Source organism: Mus caroli, unplaced genomic scaffold, assembly GCF_978045245.1.
Source record: "Mus caroli unplaced genomic scaffold, Mus_caroli_1 scaffold_6, whole genome shotgun sequence".
NCBI lineage: Eukaryota > Metazoa > Chordata > Mammalia > Rodentia > Muridae > Mus > Mus caroli.
This window is the reverse complement of record NW_028227261.1, coordinates 66,265,616-66,277,765: the sequence shown is the minus strand read 5'-3', so window position 1 is coordinate 66,277,765 and position 12,150 is coordinate 66,265,616. Positions and strand designations below refer to the sequence as shown.

The following is a 12,150-nucleotide window of genomic DNA, read 5'->3' as shown; positions in this document are numbered from 1 at the left end:
AAAGGCCTCCACCCTCAGAGGCAGAAGTGGGAAAGGAACGCCCTAAAGTTGGAGGAGGAGATCGTCAAGTGACGTGGAAATGTGTTGGAACGAGATGAGGATGCCCTTTGTATGACACAGTGATCCTACCCCCGACTCCCATCCCCACCCTGAGATCTTGTCACTTCACTGTGGAGCCCACGTTGACCTAGAACTCACAGTTCTGCCCTGGAATTCAAGTGGACTGGAGTACACGTGTATGCTACCCTGACCCAATAATTGTACATTTTAAAAAGAGAGTGGCAAGTGCAGCACTATATACCCGCTCTGGAGGCGCATTGCATTCTGGGGTGTGGAGTTGAGGTAGTGGCAATTTCGTGCGCAGGCAGTTCGAACCTGAGAACCCAGCTCAGGCAAGATTCCTGAGCAGTCCTCCAGTTCAAGCTTGTAAAAACTTGCGAAAGGGGCAAGAGTTGGTGTGTGTGTGTGTGTGTGTGTGTGTGTGTGTGTGTGTGTATGCTTTCATAATTAAGCAAAGAGCCCAAACCACTTTACTACCATAGTCAGGTAATGACCCAAGTCCAAGTGTGCAAACCCAGACTCCCCGAATTCCCATCCACCATTTTAAGCACAGCTCATCCATCTTAAGACCTGTCTTTAGCTTGGTATTTCTTGTTTCTGAAACCCGGACGTGTTTATCTAAGGTAGGAGGTTTACAAAACTATTTCTTATAGTGTCTGTGACTCAGTCAAATTGTTAAACTGTCTTGTTTTGCAAGAGAATTCGTTAATCTTTGGCACTGTGCCCTAATAGGAGTGTTGCCGGAATGGGCGGATACAAACTACGTTTTTAGCTAAGAATCTCGGAGCTCCCAATTTGCTGGAAACTTTAGAAGAGTCACGTAGCCCTTTTTGAACTTTATTTCACTAAATGGCTGTTGTGACTGACGCCAACAGGATCGGGTAGAGGATGGGATGGGGAACCAGAGTACAGCTCACAAGAAACCAAGAAACGGTGCTACAGAGGGGTACTCTGAAGTTTCCAAACACCTTCTGTAAAATGATATAGAAATGGAAGCTTAAGTGAGAGTTTGGGGACAGTGGAAAGCATTTCTATGCTAAAAATCAGTTGACATTTTTAAAAGTATCTTTATTTTATTTTTTTAAACAATCCAGCCATTATTCCCTTCGCGGCCGCCTTCGCTCAGTTTCTCATCCCATTCCTTTCCTGTCCAGGTCCCTCCCCCTCCCCTCCCTCCCTCCCTTCCCCTCCCTCCCTCTGCTCCCTCCCGTGATTGCAAAAAGCATTATTATATATTTTTAAAGCTACATGCTAGACACGCTAGCATCGCTAGAAGTGAAGCTAAGAAGAAAAAGGCGGGCTGAGGCCGGATTTAGCTCTGCTCTTGGGATTGGCCGCGAAGTCCCAGGGCCCTGCAAAGAAAAGAGAGAAAAAAATCGTCCAGCCGTTTATAAAGCTGTCCTAGGTGCCAGCCTGCCGTGTCCGCTTCTGCACTGCTCCCGGCGTGTGCAGCAGTCCTCTCCCTCCAACCCCCTTTGCTAGGCTCTCTAGGTGACCTTCTGAGCATCTCCAGTCTCTGATACCCGCTAGCCACCACGCTTGTGCTTGGCGGTGGGCCTGGCTCTTGGCAGCAGGGGTGTGTGGGGGTGGGGGGTGGGGAAGAACCAGGACTCAAAGCCAAGGGCAAATCTACCTTACCCGACCCGCAGAGGCGGTGGAGAGTTGTCTCCTTGCCCCCTCCATCGGTGCCTTCCAGGCCCGGAGCAGAAGGCCGGCCAGTATTTGGAAGGCTGAGGGCTCACCGCAGTGATCTTTTCCGTTTCCCTCCTCTATAACTATTAATGGGATCTGGAGTCTTCTTTTAAGATCTTCAGGGTTCCCATAAGACTGGCTTTCCGCTCGCTAGTTCCCCACCCTTCTGCAACTGTTCCCACGATCTCTGTGCCCTGCGTTCCTCACTCCAGCTCTCCTTAGCAGCTTCTCTAACCACTTCTTTATCCTGACCTTGCCTCCTCAGCTCCGTTATGCAAACCTACTCACTGAAAACAGGTTTTCTCGAACACCTGCCCTGTGCACTTGGAGGGATGGGGGCCATCAAATTAGGACCCACCCCGAGCCTCCCTCTTCTTGTTTGCAGCTTAGAATTTAGCACTGATTTCCAAAGGCCAGAAGGAGACTGTTGCTCACTTGTTCCAGTAGAAACAGGATCTATTCTAAAATCGTCTAAACCATGTTTTACACTAAACATTTGTGTTATTTCCGTATATCCTTCATATATCCTATTTTAATTAAAATATTTTCTCCTTAGCAAATGAACCGCCCCCCACCCCCACCCCCGACAGGATTTCTCTGTGTAGCCCTGGCAGTCCTGGAACTCACTCTGTAGATCAGGCTGACCTCAAACTCAGAAATCCTCCTGCCTCTGCCTCCCAAGTGCTAGGATTAAAGGCGTGCACCACCACTGCCCGGTGCAGATGAAAAACGTTAAGCCTGACATTTTATGGGCTGTGTAGGGGGGATGGGATCCAAGAAAAGAAAGGCTTCCTGGTTGCTGAAGGTTTTGAAAGGAAAAGGAGGCTTATACTGATACGTGCTTTAATCATGTCTCCAAGAAGTGGGACGTTTACATTTTAGGAACTAGGTGTATACACCGCTTGCACGGTGCTCACAGAGGTCACAGGCATCGAATCCCCAGGAGCTGAAATTCCAGGCTGATATAAGCTGCCTCAAGCGGGTACTGGGAATGAGTTTTACCTCTGGAAAAGCAGGGCACTCTTAACAGCTGAACCACATCCCCAGTCCTAAAATGTAAACTTTAAAAGACTGGAAAGGACAGAGTCTCTTTTCTCTGGAGGGGATCATGGAAGATCTCCATCTCAGATATCCTCAAAACGCCCTGGAGGAGCCGAGAAAACTTTCCCCTGCGAAGGCCAAGGTTTACAAATTTGCTTACGCAAGAGCTGAAGGGCAGGGTGTAGAGTAACTTGGTTCGGAAACTGGAATCAGTCCACCAGTCAGGACTGAGAGGCTGCAAAACCGCGGCAGCTGCTGCTGCTCTACGGGCGGGCGTGTGCAGAACTGAATGAATGCTAGACCTCTGGACCCTCCTACCCTCGAGGTACCCAGCCTAGGCCTTGACCAGGAGTAAGCGGGTGGGTAAAATGGGAACTTATGGGTGTCCCTGTTCTCAGGCTCATTTGGGTTGCGTCTTCTTTTTCTGAGTTTCAGAAGCTTTTGGACCAACTATGCTCACCTGGGCGTGCTTGAGCTGAAGCTATGCCCGTCGGTCTGGGCGACGTTCCCAGCGGTACACAAAGACCACCCAGCGGGACACAAAGACCACCCAGCGGAACGCAAATATCGCACGACGTCTTGATGTCCCCGCTCTTGGGCCAAGTCGAGCGGCAGGCGACCCCAGGCATCGCGCACATCCAGCCAAGCCCCTGACGCGTGCAGCACCACCAGCGTGTCCAGGAAGCCTTCCCGCGCTGCGTCGTGCACCGGGCGGGAGAGGGTGGTGGGGTCCTCGCAGTTCGAATCTGCACCGTAGTTGAGCAGAAGAGCTGCTACGTGAACGTTGCCCATCATCATCACCTGAAAAGTCAGAAGAAAAAGTAGAAGGATCACGGCCAGAGTGAGGGCAGGACCCAAGAAAGAAGCCCTCTGTAAGAAGCTCCACTGTTAACTCCTCTGATCAGACATCCACAGTCAGGAAGTTCTACCCCTTAACGGCTCCTAGTCCGGCCTCGGAATTCTTCTTACACACAGGCTTACAGTGTATTTCCTAAAATTTCCTGGCACTCAAACCCCTGTAGAACATCGCGGGGGGCATAGACACACAGCACTTGCCTTATTTGAGACGAACTGGGATTGTGTGGTAATTACTAAAAAAGTGGTTGGCAAAAAAATACAACCAGAATTCTCACAATTTTGTTGTTGTTGTTGTTAACCTAGTCTTCCTGGAATGTTATCCTTCAATTTCTTTAAGTATAAAATAAGAAAGTGTGTCCCTAAAATAGTAATGTTCCCTCCCTATCTTAAATTATTCGTCCTTTGAACTGCAACTAGAGAGGAAAGACATAGTAGAGAGCACTAGATTAAGCACTATATTATATTACGGATCTTGAGGTACATTATCCAAGTGTGCAAACCCCGGCTCCCTGAATCCCCACCCACTCTGGACTATCAGAATATGCTTGAGGTTTTCATAGATATCCTGCCACAGAGAAGATATAAGCAGAGACACAGAGGTCAGAGAGATGTCGGCATCCTGGGCCAACAACAGACACTAAGCTAGAATAAAGAAAGCCCATTCTGGCTTTTAGCCTTCTAAAGGAATGCAGCCCTCCGGACTCATTTTAGACATCCGGCTCCTATAATTACACAATGATACTTTTGTGTGTGTTTGTTTTAGTCATTAAATGTGTGGTAACTGATTCAGTTGGTGGAATGCTTGCCTGGTGTTTTAGTTTGCTTTCTATTGCTGTAACAGAGGCCATACCCAAAAGTATCCTGGGAAGAAAGGATAACACAGGTCATCCCTGAGGAAGGCAAGGCAGGAACTCAAGCTGTACAGGAACCTGCAGGAAAGGACTGAAGCGGACAATGGAGGGGCGCTCTCACCGGCTTGCTCAGCTTGCTTTTTAATGCAGGCAAACCAACTAACGATCTAAGGGTCGCATTGCCCACATTGAGTCGGATCCTCCTATATCAATCAGAAACCAAGAAAGTGTGCCTCCCAAGGATTTGCCTACAGGCCAATACGGTGATTACAATTTTTAAATTAAGGTTCCTGCTTTCCAAATTACTCGTTTGTCATGTAAAGCCACCTATAAGACCTAGCATATGAAAGAAACTCTGGGTTCCAACTCCAACACTGCAGAACCCTGCATACCTGTATCCTCTACACCCAGTGGGTAGAGGCAGGAGGATTAGAATTTCAAAGTCACCTTCAGCTACAGATTGTCCTGGAAGCCAACCTGAGCTGCAGGAGACTCCCACCCCCTTCCAAACTAAAAGAGGGGAGGAGGGGAAGGACTAGGAGGGAAACTGTAATCAGGATATGTTATATGACAAAAACTATTTTACATAAAAGGAAAACTTATAATTTGTTAGAACAGTAATAAGTCTACAGAGTGAGTTCCAGGACAGCCAGGGCTACACAGAGAAACCCTGTCTCAAAAAATAAAAAGAAAAAAAGAAAAAAAGAAAAAAGAAAAAGAAAGAAAGAAAGAACACAAAACAAGTCTCAAGTTTAAACTGTGAAGGCTAGCTTTGGTCTGTCAATTCTCCTGGCACAATCCTCTTCCCAAGCAACTGTGATTCCAAGGTTACACAGAAAAACCCTCTCTCAACAACAACAACAGCAAACAACAAAAAACAACAGCAGCAGCAGCAATGATAATAAACAAAGCCATTCCCATAGAGGACTGGAGTGGACTCAACACCATGCTTTGTGCATGGGAAGGAAGAGCTCAACCATCTTAGCTCCCTCCATCTACCAGAGAGGCATTTTGAAATGGAATCCATAATCACTACAAAAACACATAACTACTTTGTTATGAGTAAGGGAATCCGGTTCTGGGGGATCTCACACCTTTTGGCCTTGGGTGGACATCACGCATACAGGTGGTGAAGATATACATTCAGGTAAAACACCTATACACACACACACACACACACACACACACACACACACACACGTAATACACTAATAATAAAGAATAGCAAAGCAGCCAACTACGTAAGTGGAGGTTCTGCTGCTCAACTGGAAAAGCTTGACTCGAGGCTGGAAGTCAAACTCCCAATACCAATGGGAAAGTTAAAGTCAGGTCACCTGCTTGCAGTTTCAAAACACGAATAAAAGTCATATTGTAGTAGCTATCACATGAAACTTTCCCCAAGTTGTTTCCCTTCAATGGTAACTGTTAAAGGCTCTTTAGGGTATGCAAGGTGGCTCTGCAGGGAACAAGCAGGCTTTGCTGTCAAGTCTGACACTGTCCATTTTCCAGATTCATATGGTGAAAAGAGGGAACCACATCCCATAAATTGTCCTCTGACCTCCACACGCAGCCCCCCTCAACTAAATAAATAAATCAGTGCAATAAAAGAATTTATTTTAAGCTCTGTAAAGTTAACTGGACAATAAACTAGGCAAAATTTGCCTTAGAGAAAACAAGAAAACCCCAAACACCACTTTGTACAGAGAACCCACGGTTTTTGAACTAATTTTATCTAGGGCTAAGAAGAAAGAAACTTTTGCTGATCCTGGAATAAACTTGACCATAGGTTTGGAATCTGCACTCAGACTACAGGACGTTCAGGACAATGTTATGCTAATGTAATTGATGCCCTGCTACCTTTGTCTCCTGTATGTATAATAACAACCACACTCTGGCCACTTGCCTCACACAAGTCTTGCTCCTAGTGCTACAATCTCAGGCACACTTCCTTCTCCTCAGGTCCCTGATTCTGTTTACCCACCGCTTCAGCTGCCATCTCCTTCTCCTCTCCTGTTGAAAGTTTTAGCCTCAGGGGTCTTCTCAAGAATCATATTAGCAACAACAGTCGTGCACACATTATCAAACAAACAAACAAACAAACAAAAGAAACAAAAAACAAGCCACATGGATAGCCAAGACGTTTGCCACTAGAACAAGCTTGAAGAGTGGACCTTGATAAACCTTCAGGAACTTCTGGCTTCCAAGAGGAAGATTTAATCACTTTGCTGTTCTGTGCTCTCTCAACTCCTGAAAAGTCCATCATCCTTTTGGATTTCCCTCCCTCCCTCCCCCTCCCATGTGTTCCCTGTGTGTGTGTGTGTGTGTGTGTGTGTGTGTGTGTGTGTGGTAGAGGGGCTGGAGTGTCATCAGCTCGGTTTTGTTGGCCACAGATTGTTTTATAACTTCAGACATCTCTTATTCAGTACTGATGGAGCAGAGCAGAGAGGGAAGGCAGTGGACATAGGCACTCAGAATTATGTGTGATTTTAAACATGAATTTCTCTCTCTCTCTCATATATATATATATATATATATACATATATATACATACATATAAAAGAATGAAGATAACATAATTGCACTAGTATTGCTGAATCATTCTCTGAAGAAAGTAAAACTAACTTAGGTTTCAGCAAAACTGTAAAGGAACTACAGAAAAGAGAAAGTAACAATACTGTGTGTGCCACCTGTGTGTTGAAGACCTCCATCTTGCTCATAAAATTGGTTTTAAAATTTGCTCACATCTGAAGAAAGCAATCACAAGTGGGGAGGGAGGGAGGGAAAGTAGAAGTGTGGGGGAGGGAGTCGGGGAGAATAAAAAAATAATAAAGGTAGAAGGGGAAACCCTGTGATAGGAAAAAAAATGCTCACATCTTTTATGGTATGGAAGAGTTGAAATAGCAAAAATAAAATGAATACTAAATCCTTTAAGAAAGTACCTTGGGTTTTTTTGTTTTGTTATTGTCTTTCTACTCTTCTTTTGTTAGGGGGGAGGTGTTTCTATACAGGGTTTTCTCTAGGTCATCCCTGCTGACCTAGAACTGAAAAGATTAGTTTGCTTCTGTCTCTTGATTCTGGGATTAAAAAACAAACAAACAACCCCCCCAAAAAAAAATCCAGCCTGGCTTATTTTTCCTCTCCTCTCCCCTCCCCTCCCCTCCCCTCCCCTCCCCTCCCCTCCCCTCCCCTCCCCTCCCCTCCCCTCCCCTCCCCTCCCCTCCCCTCCCCTCCCCTCCCCTCCCCTCCCCTCCCCTCTCTAAGCATTTCTGTCTTGAACATCAAGTGGGTTATGGTTCTGAAACCAAACCAACTTCCTCCTTCCCGTTACTAAATAGCTGTTAAAACTATCTACCCAACTTTCTTTACTTTTCTGTATTCAATAAATAAGGTCCTCTCTTACATATTTTAGGACTCCAAAGGCAAACTCCTCAGCCACTGGTAACACTCCAAATGTTAAACTGCAAACTATAGACACATTATTTTAAAAGGTTCACATTTATCATGTACAACCACCCAACCTGTCTAGAATCAAAGATGTTTCCACGCTTGACTTGCAAATGATCTCAAGGACCCAAACTCGTTTATTTCTGTGATTTAAAGTGTGTAAAATATAGTCTATGTTGCAGTTTCAGAAGGCACCTTCCAGTCTTTTTAGTGAAGCTGAAACCGGTGTTCCTTTTCTTCACCTTATTATGCACAGGCTCTGGAATGCACATTTGTTTCACAGGAATTTTCTTTGTTAGAGTTAGAAAGGATAGTTACAGACGGACATTACTAGGGCCAGGACTCCTTTTAGGTTGAAACTTAGTAAGCTGGTAAAAGCAAGACCAGAAATAATCAGCTGACAGTAGATGGGAGAAATAAGACTTCTCAATAATAAGACATTGAAAACTCGATGCCAAAATGGTTTCACTATAACAAGTTAGTTTAATGGGTGGCTCCGGGTGGGCAGCAGCAACAACAAAAACAAACAAAAAATATCTGGGGCATGCATTTCAAATGGTAGCTGAATGTTATCTCTTCCTGAACAAAAGCTACCCGACTGCAGATGGGACACTCCTTGCCTACCTGAATCGGGGTACGACCGAAAGAGTTCGGGGCGTTGGGCGAAACCCCGGCTTCCAGCAGTGCCCGCACGTCTTGCACGCGGCCCTGGGCCGCCGCCCTGGCCAGTCTGTCTGCAGCGGACTCCATGCTGCTCCAGATGGCTCTCCTTGAGTTCGCCTTCCTCGCTGAGATTCAGTGCCCGCCCAATCGCCCAGTCGTGTGACCAGTGGGTCCCTCCTTCCTTCCTCTGAGGATGGGGGGGGGGGCGCGGGGGGGGGGGGACCACACTCTGCTCCTGACCTGGCTCCACAGCCCGCTATAGGTGGCGCTATTTGCCCTGAATATAGCGTGAATTGAACACCCCTGAAACCACTGCTGTCCCCCCCCACCCCACCCCACTCCCCCGGATCGGGGAAAGGGATGGAGCCCGGACTGCAGAAGAGATGCAAGGTTCAGGAGGAGAGCAGCGCTAAAGGATCGGACAGCCCCCAGCTGCTACCCACGCTAACACCCCTCCCCCAATGCCTGGCCACCCGCGCTGGGTTCCTTCTGAACCCGCACAGCAAAGAAGTGCACACTGTCTTCCGAGAAAGTGAACTAGTCCTTCTCGAAATCTCTCCTTCCTCCGCAGTGCAACACCCAGGTATTAGAAAAACGAAGGAGGGTAATTTTCTTCGCACATTGAAACTTAAGGTATTTAACCTCTTAGCAAAAAAATTGTGTCCTCTTTTATTCAGAAGAAAGAGCTACAACTTCGCCAAGCTGAGATCCCAACAACCCTAGCTCAAACAAGTCATTTTGGAGGGTACCACGCCCAGTATGAAATCCGAATCTTTGCGAAGGATTTGCAGAAATATTTCTGATGTTGAGGTATCAGTGCTAGGATTCTGTACACGAATATAAAAGAGTGACGGGGTGAAGTCACTGGAGGGTAATCTGCTTCTAAAGTATTTCTGATTTATGGGGCTGTTGTGAGTTTAAATGAGTTGATGTGCTGCACATAACCGTTAAGAAATACTGCGCATCCAATTGCACAGGTTTAAATTGTTCGTTAAAAACGTATTTGCCATCTTGTGAGGCAGGAAGAAGAACACGCTTCGGGCAGTTACCAGTTCTAGACAAAAGGGAAGATTAAAAAGGACAGTCCTCACTGGAAAGGCAACGGCCCTTTCTTCCACTCTTGGAACTCAGCATAAACTCAGAACTCTGTCTCCTTTCTGCCTCCTGGGAGCCAGAATTAAAGGCCTGGCATTATTTTCTGTAGATTTTGAATAATTTTCTCTCCCCATATTCTTTATATGGCCTCAGCTATGTGTGTGGTGAGAATGTCAGCCATATCCTGTGGACACAAAACTACAGACAGAGAACTGACCCCTCATTTACCAACTCCACGAATTCAAATGCGTTGGGGGGGGGGAGGGAGAGGGAGGGAGGGACACACAGAGAGAGGGACAGAGGTGAGAGAGAGACAGAGACAGAGACAGAGAGAGAAAGAAAGGAGAGTCTCACCTTATATTATACCCCAGGTTGGCCCTGCTTCTGTCTCTTTAGCTGCTGGGATTAGAGACAGCTACCAAGCAAGCTGAGTTGAGTTTAAATAAACCATGTAAATTTTCTGAGGCTTTGTTCTCTCTCCTCAGGTTTAAGTAAATTATGTAAACTTCTTGAGGTCTGTAAGGAAAATAAAATTTACCTACAAAAGGTCATTTTGGAGAGTAATGAATATTCTGTGAAAATCCAGGTATATAGCGGGTTTTCCATCAGTAAAAATTATGTTGGAACACATACATGTTCTCTCATGTTAGTGATAGAGAATATTAAAGTCAATTTTCTCTTTGCCCTTGCTCATAACTGTGTATTCTGCAGAAGTTATAAGAATCAATAAGTAATCTCCTTTCTACTAGTTGCGATTAATTATCTTTTTGAGGATTCAACCCTCTAAAAGCATCACTGTGGTCGCAAAAGTTCCTGTGTTCTAACAAAATAACTTTCAGAAAAAAAAAAAAAAAACCTAGTCATTAGATTAAGGGAAGTGACTCTGGGTGGGTCCAATGTTTCCTCTGCTCTGTAGCCTGCCACTTTTTCTTTGAGTGTATTTCAAGAGAAAATTCATATTCCAGGATGACCCTGGGAAAATTAGGCTAAACAGGGGAACGGAGAGCTTATCCCTGATACTGGTTTATGTCTACCCCCTTTATAAAGTCCCTTATGGTGTGGATTTTCCTTTAAAAATAAGTGTTGCCCTCTATTGCTAACTGGAAGGAAAAAATGGTGTATTGTGCATTTGTGTGTCTGGAACCCCAATTCTGAATAACTTCTTCAAAGGAGTTATAAGTTACCATAAATGACTCAAATTTCACATTCAAGACATTTTGAGGGGTTTGAAAATGACTTTAATACCACATACACACTTTTAAAACAGTATTTAAAAACTGTTTTGAGTAAGTTGCAGTGCTTTCTGTAGAAATCACTATACTAGGTCACTGAAATTGTTTGAGATCAAAGATAGATTAATAACAATGCTTTTTGGTTTTAAAAACTACACTGATTTCCTACTACAGAAAAATGTAGATATTATTATCCAGGCAGTACATGCTTTCATACAGGGATCCATGCAGATGTAGCTATAAAAGCAGTGACTTTACACTAATTTTCATAGGGCATCTATGTCAGATTCGGCTAGGGACTTGGTTGTTACATGGATCTTACTTGGATGTTTGCAGGGAGTCTGACATCCTCTACCTACTTCTACATGTCGTTATATAAATACCGCAAACTGCCGCCTTGGGCTTACAGCTAAAAAATAAATAAAAAATAAATAAATAAAATGGAATCAGAGAAATCCCTGGTGCTCCAAAACCACAACAGCTAGGAAATAAAAGGAAATGGATGCGACCCCAGGCTGTGTGAACACCAAGAGTGGGCGTTCTGCTGCTTCACCCTGTTCAAACTGTGGTAGCGCAGAGCCTCTCCTTTTCTGCTTTTAAATCAAAGTAGAAACACATAATTTATATTTATGGGAGATTTCCGGTTAAATTTGTGAGATGCAGAGACTTGGGAGCTCATAAGAACTTCAGCAATTATTATGTTGCCTCATGTTTTGAATTTTTCCACTGAATCAGTAAATATTCACTGGGACATAGAGACTCATGCTGAGTAAGAGTGACTTAAGGGTGTTAAAAATGTGTAGACACGGGCTGGTGAGATGGCTCAGCGGGTAAGAGCACTGACTGCTCTTCTGAAGGTCCTGAGTTCAAATCCCAGCCACCACATGGTGGCTCACAACCACCCATAGTGAAATCTGATGTCTTCTTCCAGTGCGTATGACGATAGCTACAGTGTCCTTATATATAATAAATAAATCTAAAAAAAATGTGTAGACACCCTAAGCATGGTGGTACATACTGCTCATCCCAGCACTTAGGAGGCTGAGGATGTCTGGGAGTCCCAGGCTACCCTAGGTTATAGAATGAGAGTGACTGCACATCAAAATACCAGAAAATAAAGTGGTTTGTATGTTTGCTCCGAAGTCCAGAAGCAAACAGTCAGTAATATAGAAATTATTAACCAGTGACATTTTACAGGTTGTGATATTTACCTG

At 45.0% G+C, this 12,150-nt stretch overlaps 1 protein-coding gene across 1 annotated transcript; it reads right to left on the bottom strand.

Annotated features, from left to right (window-relative positions):
- Positions 1-1,266: 1,266 nt before the first annotated feature.
- Positions 1,267-8,701, bottom strand: LOC110293174 (cyclin-dependent kinase inhibitor 2A). Its single transcript, XM_021160984.2, has 3 exons — positions 8,571-8,701; positions 3,254-3,594; positions 1,267-1,412 (listed from the first exon to the last, which is right to left on the bottom strand). Exons 1-3 carry the CDS (start codon positions 8,694-8,696, stop codon positions 1,373-1,375), a joined length of 507 nt encoding a protein of 168 aa, XP_021016643.1. The 5' UTR covers positions 8,697-8,701; the 3' UTR covers positions 1,267-1,372.
- Between the last annotated feature and the right edge of the window lie 3,449 nt (positions 8,702-12,150).

Coding starts and splice junctions, on each gene's coding strand:
- LOC110293174 (XM_021160984.2), bottom strand. CDS start 8,696: ATGGAGTCCGCTGCAGACAGACTGGCCAGGGCGGCGGCCCAGGGCCGC. Junction 3,595..8,570: donor TCGGTCGTACCCCGATTCAG/GTAGGCAAGGAG, acceptor CTGACTTTTCAG/GTGATGATGATGGGCAACGT. Junction 1,413..3,253: donor TTCAGCTCAAGCACGCCCAG/GTGAGCATAGTT, acceptor TTTTCTTTGCAG/GGCCCTGGGACTTCGCGGCC.